The sequence below is a fragment of the Salvelinus alpinus genome, chromosome 28, assembly GCF_045679555.1.
Source record: "Salvelinus alpinus chromosome 28, SLU_Salpinus.1, whole genome shotgun sequence".
NCBI classification, from domain to species: domain Eukaryota; kingdom Metazoa; phylum Chordata; class Actinopteri; order Salmoniformes; family Salmonidae; genus Salvelinus; species Salvelinus alpinus.
The window spans coordinates 24030768-24052061 of NC_092113.1; the positions used below are offsets into that span (position 1 = coordinate 24030768).

Here is a 21294-nt window from a genome sequence, read left to right on the forward strand (position 1 = left end):
CTTGAGATGTTTCTACAACTTGATTGGAGTCCACCTGTGGTACATTGATTGGACATGATTTGGAAAGGCACACACCTGTCTATATAAGGTTACATAGTTGACAGTGCATGTCAGAGCAAAAACCAAGACATGAAGTCGAAGGAATTGTCCGTAGAGCTCCGAGACTGAATTGTGTCACGGCACAGGTCTGGGGTAGGGTATCAAAAATGTTCTGCAGCATTGAAGGTCCCCAAGAACACAGTGGCCTCCATCATTCTTATATGGAAGAAGTTTGGAATCACCAAGACTTCCTAGAGCTGGCCGCCTCGCCAAACTGAGCAATCGGGGGAGAAGGACCTTGGTCAGCAAGGTGACCAAGAACCCGAAGGTCACTCTGACAGAGCTCCAGAGTTCCTCTGTGGAGATGGTTGTCCTTCTGGAAGGTTATCCCATCTCTGCAGCACTCCACCAATCAGGCCTTTTTGGTAGAGTGGCCAGACGGAAGCTACTCCTCAGAAAAAGGCACATGACAGCCCGCTTGGAGTTTGCCAAAAGGCACCTAAAGACTCTCAGACCATGAGAAACAAGGTTATCTGGTCTGATGAAACCAAGATTAAACTCTTTGGTCTGAATGCCAAGCGTCACGTCTGGAGGAAACCTGGCACGATACCTACGGTAAAGCATGGTGGTGACAGCATCATGCTGTGGAGATGTTTTTCAGCGGCAGGGACTGGGAGACTAATCAGGATCGAGGGAAAGATGAACGGAGCAAATTACAGAGAGATCCTTGATGAAAACCTGATCCAGAGCGCTCAGGACCTCAGACTGGGGCGAAGGTTCACCTTCCAACAGGACAACGACCCTAAGCACACAGCCGAGACAACGCAGGAGTGGCTTTGGGACAAGTCTCTTAATGTCCTTGAGTGGACCAGCCAGAGCCCCGACTTGAACCCGATCAAACATCTCTGGAGAGACCTGAAAATAGCTGTGCAGCAATGCTCCCCATCCAACCTGACAGAGCTTGAGAGGATCTGCAGAGACGAATGGGAGAAACTCCCCAAATACAGGTGTGCCAAGCTTATAGCGTCATACCCAAGAAGACTAGAGGTTGTCATCGCTGCCAACGGTGCTTCAATAAAGTACTGAGTAAAGGGTCTCTATACTTATGTAAATGTGATATTTCAATGTATTATTTTTATTAAATTTGCAACAATTTCTAAAAACGTGTTTTTGCTTTGTCATTATGGGGTATTGGTGTAGATTGATGAGGGATTAAAAAAAATACATTTTAGAATCAGCCTGTAACGTACTGTATCAAAGTGTGGAAAAAGTAAAGGCCTCTGAATACTTTCCGAATGCACTGTAATATATAATCTGTGTCATATTTCCACAAAAGCTATCAATCAATACAATATTAAACATATTTGCGATAATGAAATATTACATTGATATAGAACACTTGCACACATACAACCTACTTTAACAAACCGAAATGGTTATAAATGTACTACCCAGATGGCAAAATCCTACCAGCGTAAACTTCAATCACAACAATCACACGAATTGCAGTAAAACATGGACTAGGGCTTTTCTACTGCTAAATTACTACAATACTTCTCGTAAATCTGCAGTGAATCTACATGTTCAGAGGGTTCAGAAATAAACAAGTCCTAAAGCAGTCATAATCAGAATTATAAATGACTGTCTCGCCTGATCTCCTTAAAATTAGGTTGTGCCCCAGAAAAGTGTGAAAACTTAAAAAATAATGCATACAATGTAAAAACATACCCTCACTGTTTTGTGAATGGGTGGCAGTATGCTCTTAAGAAATGCTTGTCAGGCAGTTCATGCTATGAAGCTACCACGTCCTGTATCATTGTGTCATTAAACGGTATCATTGGTTATTGTTATTGTTATTGTTTATGATTCATATTCTCATAATTTTCTTAAGAAATGAAAACATTTGATTAAATGTTGAAAATTATGAGAATATGAATCAAACAATAAAGATAATAACACAATGATAACAATCAATTAGAATGTTGCAGTGACAATGTTGGAAACAACAGGAAAATTGTCATATTCAAAGGAAAACGCAAAGGAGAAATATCTATCCAGTCATGCTTTAGATATAAAGTTTGGGATACACTTCAACATTTAATCTTTACCTTTTTTTTATCGGTATTTTTTATATTTAGTTATACTTTTTCTAAAGAAGGACAAACAAATGTAAAGGAATCGTTGTGGTAGTTATCAATCTCTGTCTCCCCTAGCTTTCAGAAAATTTGCAACAGTCTCTAGTCACCCAGAGCAGATTAACAATGAATCAAAGCTATGAAAGATATGAATGTAGCTCAGCAAATAGGATTAAAGATGGCTAAATCCAAATGGATGGAAGCACAGCATGCATTAAAGAGGAATTCTCTCAGGAAAGCTCATCCCCATATGCGTTTTAAAACACTTCTTACCTCCATGTGTTTTACACCGTATCATAGTAAACCGTGCTTGCTCGACTGTCCAGAAGATTCATGATCAAGTTGCCAATATAGAGTCATCCAACCCACAGTAACTTCTTCAAACAACATCTGAGTGTGAATGCCTGCATCTAGAGGTGATAGAGACCTCTGGAATTGTGTGAGGAGTGGCATGTTTGGCATATCACAGTGAAGCAGCCAGCCAGAGAGGGGGTGTGTCACCTGTGTCATCAGGTGTGAGAACTGAGGACAATACTTATTGCTTACCTTCAGCACCTCCATGGGCAGCTGGGATGCGGGGGGAAGGCTGGGGGGCGCGCTGACGTTGATGGCCGAGGTCTGGGTGTGGATGTGGCCGTCGGTGGTCTGGTGGTGCAGCGAGGTGGAGGAGGCCTGACGTCTCTGCTGCTCCCGCCGCTCCTGCTCCTGGAGCTGCTCTCGCATCAACTGCTGCCGCAGCAGGATTCGTGATGTCATGGTGGAAGAGCCCAACGGGGGCTTGGAAGAGGAACATTGCTGGTCTAACGGATTACTGCAGGACGGAGAGACAGACATCAGGCAGGGCATCAGGAGAGAGGAGGAGGGGAGGGGGCGGGGTTAGGGAGGTGAGAGTGAGCGTTAAGGAGTGAAAGAGAGGTCAGGGAAAAGAGAGAGGCATTAGAGCATTAGGATCTACAGTACTGGGATCAGGAAGACGCCACGTCACAGTGAGAAAACCTAAAGATTTCTTCTAAATGTCTCCTGCTGGTCTGCAAGCCAGAAAGTTGTGTCTGCTGCAGAATACTGAACACCATCACTGAGGAGGAATCTTAACCCTAACACATCTCCTTCTAGTCTTGTCTGTATAGTGTTTAAATGTAGCCAACATCCCATACTTGGATCAAAACAATGACTCAGACAGGGGAACTTTTCTTCACACAGTTTCAGTTCTCCCTATGTTCTCAAATGTAGACACTTGCTGTTTTCCAGACAGAATCCTGCTGTAGGCCTAAAATATAGAGGGTGTGCTGGAGCAGAAGCTGTCTGGATGAAACCTTCCCTGAGTGAGTGATTTGATATAAATCTCAGCAAAACGTCTTGCCAATCAAGCTGTGCAGTAATCGGACTAATTAGCCAGTCTGGTCAAACGCAACCTTGGTCGACAGCCATCCCTCCGCACTGAGCTTTCCCTTTATTTTATAGAAGCTCATGTCAACCCCCTCATAAAATAAAAAAGTCTTAAATCTTATGCATCACATTTCTGACAACTGAGATGCATTAAAGATAGGCCTACATACTTTATATAACGTTTTTTTATGTAATCATACAAACACTAAATTTTAGGCCCCAAAATGTTCATAAACTTGAAGAAGCCTGACGCCAAATGCCATTTTCCACACTTTAACCACAATGAGAGGGGTTAATATACATCTCTGAGGTCTAGAACATGGAGGAAATTCAGTCGGTGCCTTTTACCCATTTTTGCAAACTGATTTATGGCTTGTCTGGAGCAAGTGAATCATCTCTTTTGACACACATTGTTTGGGAGACCTGACTTACACAAGACCAAACTGCTTCCTGTGGTGGATTCAAAATCATTTTCATCCTCACTTTACATTTTGGAATCTCCAGATAATATCAATCTGTTTTGCTTCTGTGGCCCTTCATTAAGTTAATCTGTAGGACTTCCCCTAACATGCATTCAAGAGACACAAAGATCTGCAAATGTTGATTCTCAACTCTTGCACTTGTGGTATTTACAAAATGCATCCAAAAAAGTTTCATAACCAGTAAACCCTTGTGTATATGGTATACCTCTATCATCTTACATAGTAGAATAAGCAGAACTGTATTGAGGCAGACTCAAGATTACAACCATTGACCACTGTGTGTGTAGGTTCTGCCCTCACTAACACATTGACCGGCTGCCAGATGGCTTTTTGCCCAGTTGTTCCTAAGCAGAATACTGAAACCCATAAAAAGACCTTTTGTCTGGTTCAACTTTCCACTATTGTGTGTGCACACACCTCCTCTCTGTGCATATGTATCAGGAAACACAATGGCTGCACAGTCTCGCATGGCCATACCCCCTGGCCGAGAGGTTTTTAATGGAGAGAGAGAGCTCCTGGACTGGAGGTGGTTCAATGGCTTAGGAGAGGAGGCTGCAGCCCACCCTCACACACCTTAATGACCTGCTGGATAAAGAATGGCTTGGCCTAGTGGGAGAGCCATCAATCTAGCCTCACAATGAACAATGGCACAATAACAGCTCAATAACAATACTAATACCTATAAAAAACAAATAGTGATAATGACAACACAATAAACAATACATGTTATATAATATCTATGTGCTTTGTATTCTGTCTACAAACATCATAACAATGCTATTAGACAAAACATTTAAATAAGTATTTCTCTAGTCAACTTTTAATTGTCCTTCAATCTTGGCTGAAAATCTTTCACATTTCAAGATCTACATATCTGTATAATTACATATGAGTTCCAAACAAAAGGATAATGCACCAAAGCATTAAATGCATTCTGGCTATAGTACTTAGCCTAAATTGCACATACATTTCTTGAATTCCAATGCAAAAGCTTCTGACCTATCTGTCCAAAATCAAAACACTGCATTGGCAAGTAAAACTCTGAGCAGCAAACAAACCACAACCTAAAGTTACTGCCTAGAGAGAGTGCTATTAATAGCCATATAGATGTATTGTATTTATAGTCCAAATGCACGTTTCACTCTGCACACACATAAACCTTCTATCTCACTCTTTCTAACACACGCACATTCAACTCTCAAACATAAACACACATGCATGCACACATAGCAGCATGGAGGTACAGCTACTCACAGGTGGTTAGTGTAAAAGGAGCAGGGTCTGTGCACTTGGGCTCCTAAGGCCTCCATGTTTGTTCGTTTTTCCTGAAGGTGCATCAGACAGCTGTCCTTGGAGAGCAGTGAAAGTCATGTTGCCAATGCAGCCCTGTAAGTGTGTCACAAGGGGGAGGCTCCAGGGCCAGGCCTGGGAACTCCAATCCCTACATAGAGCTACCCAGGGAGGAACAGCCCCGTCCGGTCAACACCAATCCACACACAGTGACACAGAGAGAGAGAGAGAGAGAGAGAGTGGGCTAGAGCACGGGAGCAGTGCTGTGTTGTCTGTTCAAGACATGATCTATGAAACAGGAGGTGTTGTACACTAACTGAGCTACTTAGATTCCTTACTGCATCAACATCAAGATTCTCAGACCGGAAAGATTGACCCTGGTCAAACAATGAGTAGCCATGTGTGCAGAAGGACAGAAGTAAATACAAGGAGTTATCCTGGCCCCGCCCCTTTCCCCCACCATAAGGTAAATTTCTTCCTCTGGGCTCACCTTCACAATCACCTTCTGAGACACACAGAGCCCAGAGTCCAGTGACTGCAGTCTGCAGGTGTCTTGGTTCCTGGTTGGATCAGGTGTTCCCGACAGCACTACACAGTCTCCCTGCTGGAGGTGGAGTTTGAGCAGCACAACTGCACGCTGTTCTGCTCAGAACCTTGACCTACCCAACCAACCCCCACTGCTCAGAACCTTGACCTACCCAACCAACCCCCACTGCTCAGAACCTTGACCTACCCAACCAACCCCCACTGCTCAGAACCTTGACCTACCCAACCAACCCCCACTGCTCAGAACCTTGACCTACCCAACCAACCCCCACTGCTCAGAACCTTGACCTACCCAACCAACCCCCACTGCTCAGAACCTTGACCTACCCAACCAACCCCCACTGCTCAGAACCTTGACCTACCCAACCAACCCCCACTGCTCAGAACCTTGACCTACCCAACCAACTCCCACTGCTCAGAACCTTGACCTACCCAACCAACCCCCACTGCTCAGAACCTTGACCTACCCAACCAACCCTCTCTGCTCAGAACACTGCTGCCTGGTGCCTCTAGCATATACAGTATGGAGTCTTCACTACTACTATGCAAATATCTGACAATGTAAATTATTCGTCAGTTCAAATGTATAAACTGGTTAAATGGTCATGTAAACTAAAACATTGACTACAGTAAGGAAAGAGACACATTAACACAGATAAAACGGACCATGACATAACTGTGAAGAACACTCACAGTGAGGTAAGGCTCTGTATGCAGTGCTTTGGTTAAGTAAGACAAGTTAAGAGCGCTATGGTCACAAATAAATAAAATTGATGTATACACCGAGTGCTCCAAACATTAAGAACACCTTCCTAATATTGAGTTGCACCCCTCCTTTTGCCCTCAGAACAGCCTCAATTCGTAGGGGCATAGACTATACAAGTTATCGGAAGCATCCACAGGGATGCTGGCCCATGTTAACTCCAATGCTTCCCACAGTTATGTCAAGTTGGCTAGATGTCCTTTGGGTGGTGGACCATTCTTGATACACACAGGAAACTGTTGAGTGTGACACAAACCAGCGCACCTGGCACCTACTAACATACCCCGTTTAAAGGCACTTAAATATTTTGTCTTGCCCATTCACCCACTGAATGGCATACTTACACAATCCATGTCTCAATTGTCTCAAGGCTTCTTTAACCTGTCTCCTCTCCTTCATCTACACTGATTGAAGTGGATTTAACAAGTGACATCAATAAGGGATCATAGCTTTCACCTGGATTCACCTGGTCAGTCTATGTCATGAAAGAGCAGGTGTTCTTAATGTTTTGTATACTTGTATGTTATGCAAGGAAAACAAATCAGCAAGTTGCCAACTACCACAACAGATAATGGAGTTCTTTGTTGTCGTAGTTACGGGCAGAGAAGGTCCGGTTGGGATAATTTGAACTTGCCGGGTCCTATTTCTGTAATTAGGTTTTATGCCTTTCATGAGTCTCTTCACTTGTTTACAGTAGTATGGCCTACTCCAGTCCAGCTCGCCTTCCCCTCTCTGCATGCTATGACTAGGACAGCACTCTGAAGCACATCAAAAAACAACCACACAGATTATCAATGTATTGCAGTAATATTACTGCTGCTGCATACAGAATGGTGGGTGGCTATAATGTGTGATAAGTCGCGCCCTACTACAGGCATGCTCTTCAAATTATCCTTGACAGCATCAATGTGTTCTCTATTTGAAAATACACTATATATACAAAAGTATGTTGACACCCCTTCAAATTTGTGGATTCTACTATTTCAGCCACACCCGTTGCTGACTGGTGTATAAAATCGAGCACACAACACTCACTACCGAGTTCCAAACTGCATCTGGAAGCAATCGTCAGTACAATAACTGTTTGTCGGGAACTTCATAAAATGGGTCTCCATGGCCGAGCAGCCGCACCATGCAAAATGCCAAGCATCGGCTGGAGTGGTGTAAAGCTTGGACGCCATTGGACTCTGGAGCAGTGGAAACGCGTTCTCTGGAGTGATGAATCACACTTTACCAACTGGCAGTCGAACGGACTAATCTGGGTTTGACGGATGCCAGGAGAACACTACCTGCCCCAATCTGCCCCAATGCATAGGGACAACTGTGGAGTTAGATGGAAGAGGAATAATGGCCTGGAGCTGTTTTTCATGGTTCGGGCTGGACCCCTTATTTCCAGTAAAGGGAAATCTTAACACTACAGCATACAATGACATTCTAGACGATTCTGTGCTTCCAATTTTTGTGGCAACAGTTTTGCCGAATGGAAGCAAGTCCTCACAGCAATGTTCCAACATCTAGTAGAAAGCCTTCCCAGAAGAGTGGAGGCTGTTATAGCAGCAAAGAGAGGACCAACTTCATATTAATACCCATGATTTTGGAATGAGATGTTCGACAAGCAGGTGTCCACATACTCTTGGTAATGTAGTGGCTACCATAATGTTGTTTCTTCCTAGGTTCTGGCCATTCTAGGGAGTTTTTCCTAGCCACCGTGCTTCTACATCTGCATTGTTTGCTGTTTGGGGTTTTAGGCTGGGTTTCTGTACAGCACTTTGTGACATCGGCTGATGTAAAAAGGGCTCTATAAATACATTTGATTGATTGATAAAGAAAATCCTTTGTCAGTCTCACATCTGTTTACTCAGACTGTCAGATCTAACTGGAATTATGGAGAAATGAAATTAACACCTTCATGGCCACTGTCCAGTGAATGTGTTTAGAGCCCAAGTGGGAGTAAGGATGCGGTCAGAGTGATTACGTAACCATTGGGTTGTGTAGTGTCTCACTCCACTCTAGCACCTGTATGTGTCACTCAGACCCCATCGGATCCCCATCCTGGATCGGGAGAGGAACACCCTGGTCCTGACCTCCCTCTTTGGTATATGATATGGACTCCCAGAAACAGAACAGGACAGAGCGCTCCCTGAGACTTTGAGTGTCCCTTACAGAGGCCACATTGACACCAGCACTGGATACTGGATGCTCATGTAAAAACACATATCATAATGCAATGCGGTATGTACTTTCTGTGAATACACTTTACCATATATGTACTTCAATGCCTAGGCCAAGATGTGGCTTGGGAAGAGCATTGAACACAATAAAGACAACCTGTGCTCTTTGTTATTCTTTAACTTCTAGGTCAAATGGGGCTTGTAGGGAGTCTATAAAACCAGTTCGGGGGCATGGAGTGCATGGTCACTGGAGGACAACTGGGACATCTCTGCTCCTTGAAAGCGTGATATAGTCACATATTCTACGTAGTGTTTGACTGCATGAATAGTGTATCCTTAACTGCTCAATGAGTCATCATATTATATAAATGGGAAGATCCATAGTGGAAAAAGGAACAAACATTGACAATTGACTTACATTTTATTTGTAATTTTATTTGTTTAACTAGATAAGTCAGTTAAGAACAAATTCTTATTTACAATGACGGCCTACACCGGCCAAATTCGGACGACGCTGGGCCAATTGTGAGTCGCCCTATGGGACTCTCAAACATGGCCGGTTGTGATACAGCCTGGATTCGAACCAGGGTGTCTGTAGTGACGCCTCTAGCACTGAGATGCAGCGCCACTCAGGAGCCCATGCCACATGCTTTGACAAGGTTCATGCTACATTGACACTTTACCTCTCATTCACATCTGTGACAGATGAAAGATACAGTATGACAGGTATGTGACCATTGGACGGTGACGTTACATCTTTTTTTTATTCATAATGTCATGACATGGAATATCTCTCTGAACTGTATCTACATTTTTGCTTTTAACTATTTCATTACTATTTTAATGTAAATTTCACCATTTAGTGCTGTAGCCCTACAAATGGTGCAGAACATATTTTGACCAATCCAGACTCTGGGCCAACCAGAAGCAAAATATATGAGCTGAGATGTGAACAAATCCTGTCAAGAGACGTGCAGAATATTGACAGTCTAATTAGAATGTGAAGCTGACTCCATGGGTTACCTTGCTAAAGAATCCCAGCAACAAACAACGCCTGCTTTGCATTGGAGGTGACATATCCATTGCTAAATTTACAGAGCTAATTTACACCGCATAGAAGACAAGTTTCACCGTCTGTCTCACGTCTATATTAAGAACACACAGCTCTGGCTCTGACTCTGCAGGGGTTCGTTCGGCTGTCTGTGCCAAAAGCTTTCTGAGACAGCCAGAAAGCGAAGTAACCTCCGTCAGTAAAAACAAGATAATTCATGATGTTATCAACGTCATGATTTCAAATGAAGAAAAACTGCATTTTAGACCTATCAGGCCAGTCAATCTATGTCTTATCTTTGGCCTTGCTTTACAGTAGTAGTCAGGGTGTGTAGCATTTGTTCGTTTTTTTGCATTGTTTGTAACTTATTTTGTACATAATGTTGCTGCCGTCTCTTATGACCGAAAAGAGCTTCTGGACATCAGAACAGCAATTACTCCGCTTAAACTGGAAGAAGAATTTTTCTTTAATGAGTCGGACGAAAGGGATTTACTCCAGACACCCGAACAGGCCCTGATCCTCGTCATTCGCAGGAGAAAGAGACTGAGGTTTTGTGGAAGGAGATTGGGGTGCCTTGTGAGGATCCGGCGACGAGTGGCTAATCTGCCTTTGCCATCGGTACTATTGGCCAACATACAATCGCTTGATAATAAAGTAGACGAACTACAAGCACGTATATCCTACCAACGGGACATTAAAAACTGTAATATCTTATGTTTCATCGAGTCGTGGCTGAACAACGACATGAATAACATACAGCTGGCGGGTTATACACTGTATCGGCAGGATAGAACAGCAGCTTCTGGTAAGACAAGGGGTAATGATCTATGTATATTTGTAAAGAACAGCTGGTGCACGATATCTAAGGAAGTCTCATGGTTTTGATCGCCTGAGGTAGAGTATCTCATGATAAGCTGTAGACCACACTATCTACCTACAGAGTTTTCATCTATATTCTTCGTAGCTGTCTATTTACCACCACAAACCGATGCTGGCACTAAGACCGCACACAATGAGCTGTATACGGCCATAAGCAAACAGGAAAACGCCTATTCAGAGGCAGCGCTCCTAGTGGCCGGGGACTTTAATGAAGGAAAACTTCATTAAAACATCCGTTTTACCTAATTTCTACCAGCATGTTAAATGTGCAACCAGAAGGATAAAACTCTAGATCGCCTTTACTCCACACACAGAGACGCGTACTAAGCTCAGATGAAGCAGATGCTAAGCTACAGGACTGTTTTGCTAGCACAGACTGGAATATGTTCCGGGATTCTTCTGATGGCATTGAGGACTTCACCACATCAGTCACTGGCTTCATCAATAAGTGCGTCGATGACGTCGTCCCCACAGTAACTGTACGTACATACCCCAACCAGAAGCCATGGATTACAGGCAACATCCGCACTGAGCTAAAGGGTAGAGCTGCCGCTTTCAACGAGCGGGACTCTAACCCGGATGCTTATAAGAACCATCAAACAGGCAAAGCATCAATACAGGACTAAGATCGAATCGTTCTACACCTGTTCTGACGCTCGTCTTATGTGGCAGGGTTTGTAAACTATTACAGACTACAAAGGGAAACACATCAGAGAGCTGCCCAGTGACACAAGCCCACCAGACGAGCTAAATTACTTCTATGCTCACTTCGAGGCAAGCAACACTGAAACATGCATGAGAGCATCAGCTGTTCTGGACGACTGTGTGATCACGCTCTCCGCAGCCGATTTGAGTAAGACCTTTAAAGAGGTCAACATTCACAAGGCCGCAGGGCCAGACGGATGACCAGGACTTGTACTCCGAGCATGCGCTGACCAAATGGCATGTATCTTCACTGACATTTTCAATATCTCCCTGTCTCAGTCTGTAATGCCAACATGTTTCAAGCAGACCACCATAGTCCCTGTGCCCATGAACACTAAGGTAACCTGCCTAAATAACTACCGACCCGTAGCACTCACGTCTGTAGCCATGAAGTGCTTTGAAAGGCTGGTCATGGCTCACATCAACACCATTATCCCAGAAACCCTAGACCCACTCAATTTGCATACCGCCCCAACAGATCCACAGATGATGCAATCTCTCTCTATTGCATGCCACACTGCCCTTTCACATCTGGACAAAAGGAACACCTATGTGAGAATGCTATTCATTGACTACAGCTCAGCGTTCAACACCATATTGCCCTCAAAGCTCATCACTAAGCTAAGGACCATGGGACTAAACACCTCCCTCTGCAACTGGATCCTGGACTTCCTGACGGGCCACCCCAGGTGGTAAGGGTAGGTAACAACACATCCGCCACGCTGATCCTCAACACGGGGGTGCGTGTACAGTCCCCTCCTGTACTCCCTGTTCACTCATGACTGCATGGCCAGGCACGACTCCAACACCATCATTAAGTTTGCCGGTAGGTCTGATCACCGACAACGACGAGACAGTCTATAGAGAGGAGGTCAGAAACCTGACCATGTGGTGCAAGGACAACAAAGTGATCAAGACAAAGGAGATGATTGTGGACTACAGGAAAAGGAGGACCGAGCACGCCCCCATTCTCATCGACAGAGCTGTAGTGGAGCAGGTTGAGAGCTTCAAGTTCCTTGGCGTCCACATCAACAACAAACTAACATGGTCCAAGCACACCAAGACAGTCGTGAAGAGGGCACGACAAAACCTATTCCCCTTCAGGAGACTGAAAAGATTTGGCATGGGTCCTCAGATCGAGAGCATCCTGACAGGTTGCATCATTGCCTGGTATGGCAACTGCTTGGCCTCCGACCGCAAGGCACTACAAAGGGTAGTGTGTATGGCCCAGTACATCACTGGGGCCAAGCTTCCTGACATCCAAGACCTCTATGCCAGGCGGTGTCAGAGGAATGCCCTAAAAATTGTCAAAGACTCCAGCCACCCTAGTCATAGACTGTTCTCTCTGCTACCGCACGGCAAGCGGTACCGGAGCGTCAAGTCTAGGTCCAAGAGGCTTCTAAACAGCTTCTACTACCAAGCACTAAGACACCTGAACATCTAATCAAATGGCTAGCCAGACTATTTGTATTGACCCCCCCTCTTTTACGCTGCTGCTACTCTCTGTTATTATCTATGCATAGTCACTTTAATAACGCTACCTACATGTACATATTACCTCAATTACCTCGACTAACTGGTGCCCCCGCACATTGACTCGGTACCGCTACCCCCTATATATAGCTTCGCTATTGTTATTTTACTGCTGCTCTTTAATTATTTGTTACTTTTATTTATTTTCTTTTTAGGTATTTTTCTTAAAACTGCATTGTTGATTAAGGGCTTCTAAGTAAGCATTTCACTGTAAGTTGTATTCAGCGCATGTTAAAAATACCATTTTATTTTATTTTTATCAAACTAATGAACCACAGTGTCATAACCACAAAGGTATGTAAGGATAAGCATGGTTAAAACGACTGCACTCAATGTTTGGCTTTCTGTCATGGTTGCAAAGCCATAATAAATTAAATTAAATCACAACTTCAAGCATCTGCTACAGCAAGCCCATATAGTGTTGATTTAGTATCAATGTAATGAAATGTACTAATGTAACGGCTGTCTTCGGGTGAAAGAGAGGAGGACCAAAATGCAGCGTGATGATAATCCATATTTTAATTAGGATATTTAAACGACGAACAAAAACAACAAACTGACAGAAGGAACCGAGAACGCTACAGTCCTGAACATGGGATCACAGAACAGATGAACACACGAACAGGAACAATCACCCACAAACAAACAGTGAAAACAGGCTACCTTAATATGGTTCCCAATCAGAGACAATGACAAACACCTGCCTCTGATTGAGAACCATATTAGGCCAAACAACAAACCCAACATAGAAACACAAAACATAGAATGCCCACCCAGCTCACGTCCTGACCAACTAAACAAAGACTAAACAAAGGAAATAAGGTCAGGAACGTGACAGTGACAGACGGGCAGCTCAGACGGCGCTGGGCAGACGGGCAGCGCAGGCGGCGCTGGGCAGACGGCAGACTCTGGCCTGCTGAGGTGCACCGTATGCCTGGTGCGTGGTGCCGGAACTGGTGGTACCGGGCTAGGGACACGCACCTCAAGGCTAGTGCGGGGAGCAGCAACAGGGCGTACAGGGCTCTGGAGACGCACAGGAGGCTTAGTGCGTGTTGCCGGAACTAGTGGTACCGGGCTGGAGACACGCACCACAGGGCGAGTGCGTGGAGGAGGAACAGGGCTCTGAAGACGCACAGGAAGCCTGGTGCGTGGTGTTGGCACTGGTGGTACTGGGCTGGGGCGAGGAGGTGGCACCGGATATACCGGACCGTGAAGGCGTACTGGAGCTCTTAAGCACCAAGCCTGCCCAACCTTACCTGGTTGAATGCTCCCCGTAGCCAGGCTAGTGCGGCGAGGTGGAATAGCCCACACTGGGCTGTGCTGGCGAACCGGGGACACCATGCGTAAGGCTGGTGCCATGTACATCGGCCCGAGGAGACGCACTGGAGACCAGATGCGTTGAGCCGGCTTCATGGCACCTGGCTCGATGCCCACTCTAGCCCGGCCGATACGTGGATCTGGGATGTACTGCACCGGGCTAAGCACACGTACAGGAGACACCGTGCGCTTTTCCGCATAACACGGTGTCTGCCCGTACTCTCGCTCTCCACGGTAAGCACGGGAAGTTGCCGCAGGTCTCCTACCTGACTCCGCCACACTCCCCTTTAGCCTCCCCCCAATACATTTTTGGGGCTGACTCTCAGGCTTCCAGCCTCGTCGCCGTGCTGCCTCCATTCGCCGGTATCCCTCCGCACATTGCTCCATAGAATCCCAGGCGGGCTCCGGCACTCTCCCTGGGTCGACCGACCACCTGTCTATTTCTTCCCAAGTTGTAACACAGTCCAGATTCTGCTGCCGAGCCAGCTCCTCAAAACGCCGCCTCTCTGCTTTCGCTGCCTCCAGCTCTGCCTTGGGGCGGCGATATTCCCCTGGCTGTGCCCAGGGTCCTCTCCCGTCTAGGATTTCCTCCCACGTCCAGGAGTCTTGACATCGCTGCTGCTGCTGTCGCTGCTGCCCGTTACCACGTTGCTTGGTCCGGGTTTGGTGGGTTATTCTGTAACGGCTGTCTTCGGGTGAAAGAGAGGAGGACCAAAATGCAGCGTGATGATAATCCATATTTTAATTAGGATATTTAAACGACGAACAAAAACAACAAACTGACAGAAGGAACCGAAAACGCTACAGTCCTGAACATGGGAACACAGAACAGATGAACACACGAACAGGAACAATCACCCACAAACAAACAGTGAAAACAGGCTACCTTAATATGGTTCCCAATCAGAGACAATGACAAACACCTGCCTCTGATTGAGAACCATATTAGGCCAAACAACAAACCCAACATAGAAACACAAAACATAGAATGCCCACCCAGCTCACGTCCTGACCAACTAAACAAAAACTAAACAAAGGAAATAAGGTCAGGAACGTGACAACTAATGAAGAAAATATTTTTAAATTATGAATTACGTTAAAGGGCTGCACAAGATGGCGATTGCTTTCTCGTTCTCTCTAACTCCACAGCAATGTTTCATTGCAAAAAATATCAAACAAATTGCTGACAAAATCCCAAGTTCCGGAAAGGAAATACATGGCATCGGATTAATGAACTGATATACAAAATAACAATTGATGGATCCATCCGTTCTTTTCCATTTAAACTATTATATAAAATTCTCGCCACAAAAAGAATGCTCAATATATGGGACAGATCCTCTGTCCAGTGTCTGTGTTCTTTTGCCCATCTTAATCTTTTCTTTTTTATTGGCCAGTCTGAGAAATGGCTTTTTCTTTGCAACTCTGCCTAGAAGGCCAGCATCCTGGATTCGCCTCTTCACTGTTGACGTTGAGACTGGTGTTTTGCGGGTTCTATTTAATAAAGCTGCCATTTGAGGACTTGTGAGGCGCCTGTTTCTCAAACTAGACACTAATGTACTTGTCCTCTTGCTCAGTTGTGCACAGGGGCCTCCCACTCCTCTTTCTATTCTGGTTAGAGCTAGTTTGCGCTGTTCTGTAAAGGGAGTAGTACACAGCGTTGTACAAGATCTTCAGTTTCTTGGCAATTTCTCGCATGGAATAACCTTCATTTCTCAGAACAAGAATAGACTGATGAGTTTCAGAAAGTCTTTGTTTTTGGCCATTTTGAGACTATAATCGAACCCACAAATGCTGATGCTCCAGATACTCAACTAGTCTAAAGGCCAGTTTTATTGCTTCTTTAATCAGAACAACAGTTTTCAGCTGTGCTAACATAATTGCAAAAGGGTTTTCTAATGATCAATTAGCCTTTTAAAATGACGGACTTGGATTAGCTAACACAATGTGCCATTGGAAAACAGGTGTGATGGTTGCTGATAATGGGCCTCTATACGCCTATGTAGATATTCCATAAAAAATCTGCCATTTCCAGCTACTATAGTCATTTACAACATTAACAATGACTACACTGTATTTCTGATCAATTTGATGTTATTTTAATGGACAAAATATGTGCTTTTCTTTAAAAAACAAGGACATTTCTAAGTGACCCCAAATTTTTTAACGGTAGTGTATATAAAATATATATACAAAAAAAGGGGATCAGAAATGATGCAGGTAATGTTATTTGATAGACTTCAATTCTATCTGATCATTTCATAGCTGATCTATCCCCTAAAAAAAAAGAGAGGGAAAAAAGATCCAGAAAGGAAAGACTGATTGGGTCCACCACAAGTATGCTATAGGAAATCTAGACACAGAAGAGCACTGTCATGTTTAGAAAGGTCACATGTCTCCACCACTAAGCACAATAATGAAGTCATACATAATTAACAGACAAAAAGAGACAATATTGCTTTGAACTACTTCCTGGCAATAGGCATGCAGCCAAGCACACAGTATTGACAGGCATTTTAGACCATTGCTCAATGTAACGCTTGTCCCAGTCAATCAAGCTTCACAGTCGGCATCCCCATGAACTACGCAATTACACAGAAGGCAATATTATGGTATAAGGACTTAAATGTATAACAGTGGAGGCTGCTGAGGGGAGGACGGCTCATAATAATGACTGGAATGGTCAATGGAATGGTATCAAACACATGGAAACCTCATCTTTGATGTGGTTGATACCACGCCATTGACTCCATTCCAGACATTATTATGAGCCGTCCTCCCCTCAGCAGCCCCCACTGATGCATAAGTCTTTAGAATAGAAATGTCCCAGTTATTTGTACATTCTAATCTTACACAGAGAGACATAACCAAAGTGACAATAATTCAGTGGAGGCCTGGACCCTAGGCGGCAGAGGGGTAAAAGGTCATGTCCAGTGAACAGACCTGACTCAGCTCCCTGCTCTTTATTCAGCGCTTAGGGACAGAGGACACAATATGGATGCAAATAGCTCTCTATTAAGTCATTTGTCAACTGTTTAGGAAAGTATCTATACATTTTCCTTTATGTAGTTAAATAAGCTATATTGGAAAGTAACATGGCTCCTACAATATTTATTTACTTAATTTTAGAATCTATAACACATTTTCTTACTAGGTCTCTATTGATATATTGATATCAATAATATTAAGAATTCACTGAGCACTAGGAATATCCCTACAGCTGATGCACAAACTGATGCACCAGTGAAATGTGACACACATTTGAACACACATTACAACACCATTTAACATGACATTTTTTCTTGACATTGTAATGACCTTTACAATGCATGAAATATATTTATTTCAAAAGAAAATGCATTTAGACTATACATGTGGAAAATAACTATGGCAGCGGAATAAACTGAAGGAAGTTTACCATGGAGTGAAGTTTAGTTCGCTATGGTAATCACAGTGAAGAAGACATCATAGTTTACTCCCTGGTATGGCTGTTCAAAATCCACAAACAAACTGTATTCTTCACAAGCTAATATTTGAAGTTGCATGTTAACAAGACAACACCCAAGTGTTGCATAACTAAATGTGCAATATAGAAGAGACATAAGGAATGGGAAGCAAACAAATCCCTCCTAGAAAGTCCTCAATAGGATAGGACAGTTTGCTATAGGATAACATCATTGTGGAATCGCCTTCATTGGAAATAATGTAATTATACCCACACAAAAAAAAAACATTTCCACAATAATTAAAACTTTTGCAAACATCCCTCGAATATCAAATTCCTCTTTACCGCATAAAATAGCAGTGCACAGTCAAAACACTGACCTGTTTTTTTTCAAGGGCTGACTCTTCAACTCGTAATACGTTTTTGGTTCCTCTTGAAACTCTTCTCCAACCTCGAAGTCGGGAACTATACCCGATTCTGCTTGCATACTTGCGGCTGTCAACTTCTTGGCAATTTCAAATTATAAAGAAACGAACGATGTTATTGCCACCTCTCTAAAACACTCGCTGTAACAGCCACTGAAAACGCAAACCCGTCTTGCTCCAAGACCCAGCGCGCAAACAACGCAAACAAGTATGGAGTTCTGTAGAGCAGGGAATTACGCTCGTAGAAATGGGAGTTTGTGGTATGGAAAACTACATGCACCATAAGCCACACGTTTGGTGTTTTGATCTGTCAATGTCAGCAGCTTTTTCATTGGTCGCAACATCCGATGGGATTTTACCACATTTTACCTTCAAATCTGCTCAGGTAAATTACCATAGCAGGCTACATTGTTTCAATGTACAAATATCAGTATTCGTTCTTAAAAATAATAGCCTTAATAACATCTCCATAATTTTCACACATACCCTACTTTTCTTTCTATGAAAGGTAGGCTACAGTGTAACTACAACTGTAAGCCTATTGTGCAACATTGTATACCTATAGTGTAATTACATTGTAACTACGATCCAACTACCATGTACAAATCACATTGCAAACCATCAGATGAGTTGACTATTTCTACATTTCGTAGACTACATAGTCTTGTTAATAGCATTGACCCAAATATTGACAATGTTTGAAAATATTTGAGGAAATCTCCTGTTTTATGTTTTTTTTTTGATGATGGGAGAATAACATTGAGAAAATGTGATCTTCAAATGTGGGCAGGTTATGTATTATGTTTATTAATGTAGGTTATTATTATCTGAGATTGTACCCTACTGCACTCTAGCAATGGTACTGGAGTCTGAACATAAAGTTTAATTTACAACCAGTTAGGTATTGCGATAGCATAGTGTCACATTACATTACAGGCTGTACCGTGGAAAGGTTAAAAGCAAAAGCCAGATCACCACAGGCGACTCTCCTGTGCCTTGCAATCTGCACTGTCCCCGTTTAAAAGTCCCTTATTCTCCACTGGGCGGCAGTGTAAAGCTAGGACAATCATCATCACCATTGAGTCTGCAGGTGACAAATAAAATAAAATATTATTTACGATAACTTGGTTATATACAGTACCGAGTTGATTTGCAGGGGTACGAGGTAAGGTAGATACTGTATGTACATATAACTAGGAATACAGTGACAGATAATAAACAGTAGCAGCAGCTTATGTGTTGAGACAAAACAAGTTTGTGCAAAAAGGGCCAATGCAGATACTCCGGGTAGCTATTTGAATAACCTGCCTTGACAGAGCATGCAAGACTTGCACGTTCGAAATTTGCGTTTGTGTCATCCTGGTCAACTGGCTCACCGACCTACATTTCACCATGTGAAAAATCAACATACAAACAAATGGATTCTAGGAATGCAAGAATCCACCGAGAACACCAGTCAAGGCAACAACATTCTTGAACTTGCAGTAGCTGCTCTCAATGACTGTGGCAGGCTACTATAAAAACATCATGCTCCAATGATTTCAGTGTACCCATCCTTTATTGATTCAACCTCTATTGATGGAATGGTTTAAGTAAATACAGTATAGTGTTGATTTTTCCTGTAGTCTTGCCTAGATTGTTACTGAAGAAGGGAATTATCTGGATAAACAATGTTAACAGGGTGTTCATTGCAGATATACCAAAAAGAACCTGAACTAAACTATGTGTTAGCAATTTAACTTACACAATATTATGACAGCAATCCGGTTGTATAGTTTATGAATCAGAAATATCTAAACCACAGATGGATGGTTCTTGGCTGTGAGGAGGAGATATCCAGAGGACAGATGGTTTGGGGGAATCATAATGAGATCCTTATTCATTCATGTCTGATGAAACCCTAGAGCTGGGGGTTGGGGGGTTGGGATGGGGGGAATGAGGGAATGGGGGGTGGTACAAAGTTGTAACAAAATAAACCACAAGTTCTTTAAAAAAGTATACTCAGTTATAACAGACTTTATGCGAAAATAAAACTCATCGAATAACAAATAAAGTTTTACATCTTCCTTAGTCTGAGGGTGGTTTTAACCTTCCAGATTTGGAATTGTATCAATCACCACCCAAGGCTTTTACATATCTTCAATATGAACAATGTGTACATATTGAATATATGTTCATCCCCTAAATCTTGTCACGTGTCTATTTTAAATGGATAAAGCTAAGAACATTGACAATTATTTCCATGACAGAATTTATGAATTTTGTACTGACCAATTTAGAGATCCTCAAATACATCCAACTTAAAAGTTTATCACAAAATTTTGACCTGAAATCTTTTGGACGTCAGAGCAATGTTGAGGGAATCCTGTTTGAGACAGAAAAGGATACTCTTATGATAGGTAATATGTACAAAACCTTGCAGAAAACCTATCCAACTGACAATCTCTTAAAAAAATATCAGGTATGAAGGTAAGACCCAGATGCAGACAACGTCAAATTAACAATGGTTTAATAATCCAACAGGTGCAGGCAATAGACATGTCAAGGCAGGCAGGGTTCAGTAAACCAGGTGGGGCAACGGTACCGGATGGCAGGCAGGCTCAGGGTCAGGCAGAGTGTCCAGGCAGGTGGGCTCAGAGTCAGGACAGGCAAGGGTCAAAACCAGGAGGGTGAGAAAAAGAGAGACTGGGAAAATCAGGAGCTGAGACAAATGCTGGTTGACTTGACAAAGAGGATGAATTGGCAACAGACAAACAGAGAACACCAGTATAACGTATAAATACACAGGGGATAATGGGGAAGGAAGATGGGTGACACCTGGAGGGGGTGGAGACAAGCACAAGGTCAGGTGAAACAGATCAGGATGTGACAGTACCTCCCCCTGCTGTGTCTCTAGCGGGGACACAGCACCTCCGGGCCATAACCTTCCCAGTCAACCAGGTACTGGAAAACCCTGCCCTGTGGTCGAACACTCAGGAGGCGTCTCACCGTGTATGCCGGATGTCTATCGATGACACAGGGAGGAGGGGTGGGCCTGGAAACAGAAGACAAAGGGCTGTGAGACACGGGCTTAATCCTAGACACATGGAAAGTAGGGTGAACACAGAGGGTACGGGGTAAGAGAAGA

General features: G+C 43.5%; 1 protein-coding gene and 1 long non-coding RNA gene across 4 annotated transcripts in view; both read right to left on the bottom strand.

The window, feature by feature from the left end:
* Positions 1 to 18364, bottom strand: part of LOC139557451 (microphthalmia-associated transcription factor-like) — a 31697-nt gene extending 13333 nt beyond the window's left edge. The window contains exons 1-2 of one of the 3 annotated variants that reach the window (XM_071372266.1): positions 18123 to 18364; positions 2721 to 2985 (exon numbers count right to left, since the gene is read on the bottom strand). In XM_071372266.1, the coding sequence (XP_071228367.1) occupies positions 2721 to 2985; positions 18123 to 18229 (372 nt within the window). In that variant the 5' untranslated portion in view covers positions 18230 to 18364. Of the gene's footprint in view, positions 1 to 2720; positions 2986 to 5296; positions 5409 to 18122 lie in introns of those variants that run through there. The other 2 variants (XM_071372265.1, XM_071372267.1) reach the window with 2 other exon arrangements.
* Positions 18365 to 20659: 2295 nt separating this feature from the next.
* Positions 20660 to 21294, bottom strand: part of LOC139557454 (uncharacterized) — a 35463-nt gene continuing 34828 nt past the window's right edge. The window contains exon 3 of the long non-coding RNA XR_011671394.1: positions 20660 to 21201. This is a non-coding gene — a long non-coding RNA (uncharacterized lncRNA). The remainder of the gene's footprint in view (positions 21202 to 21294) is intronic.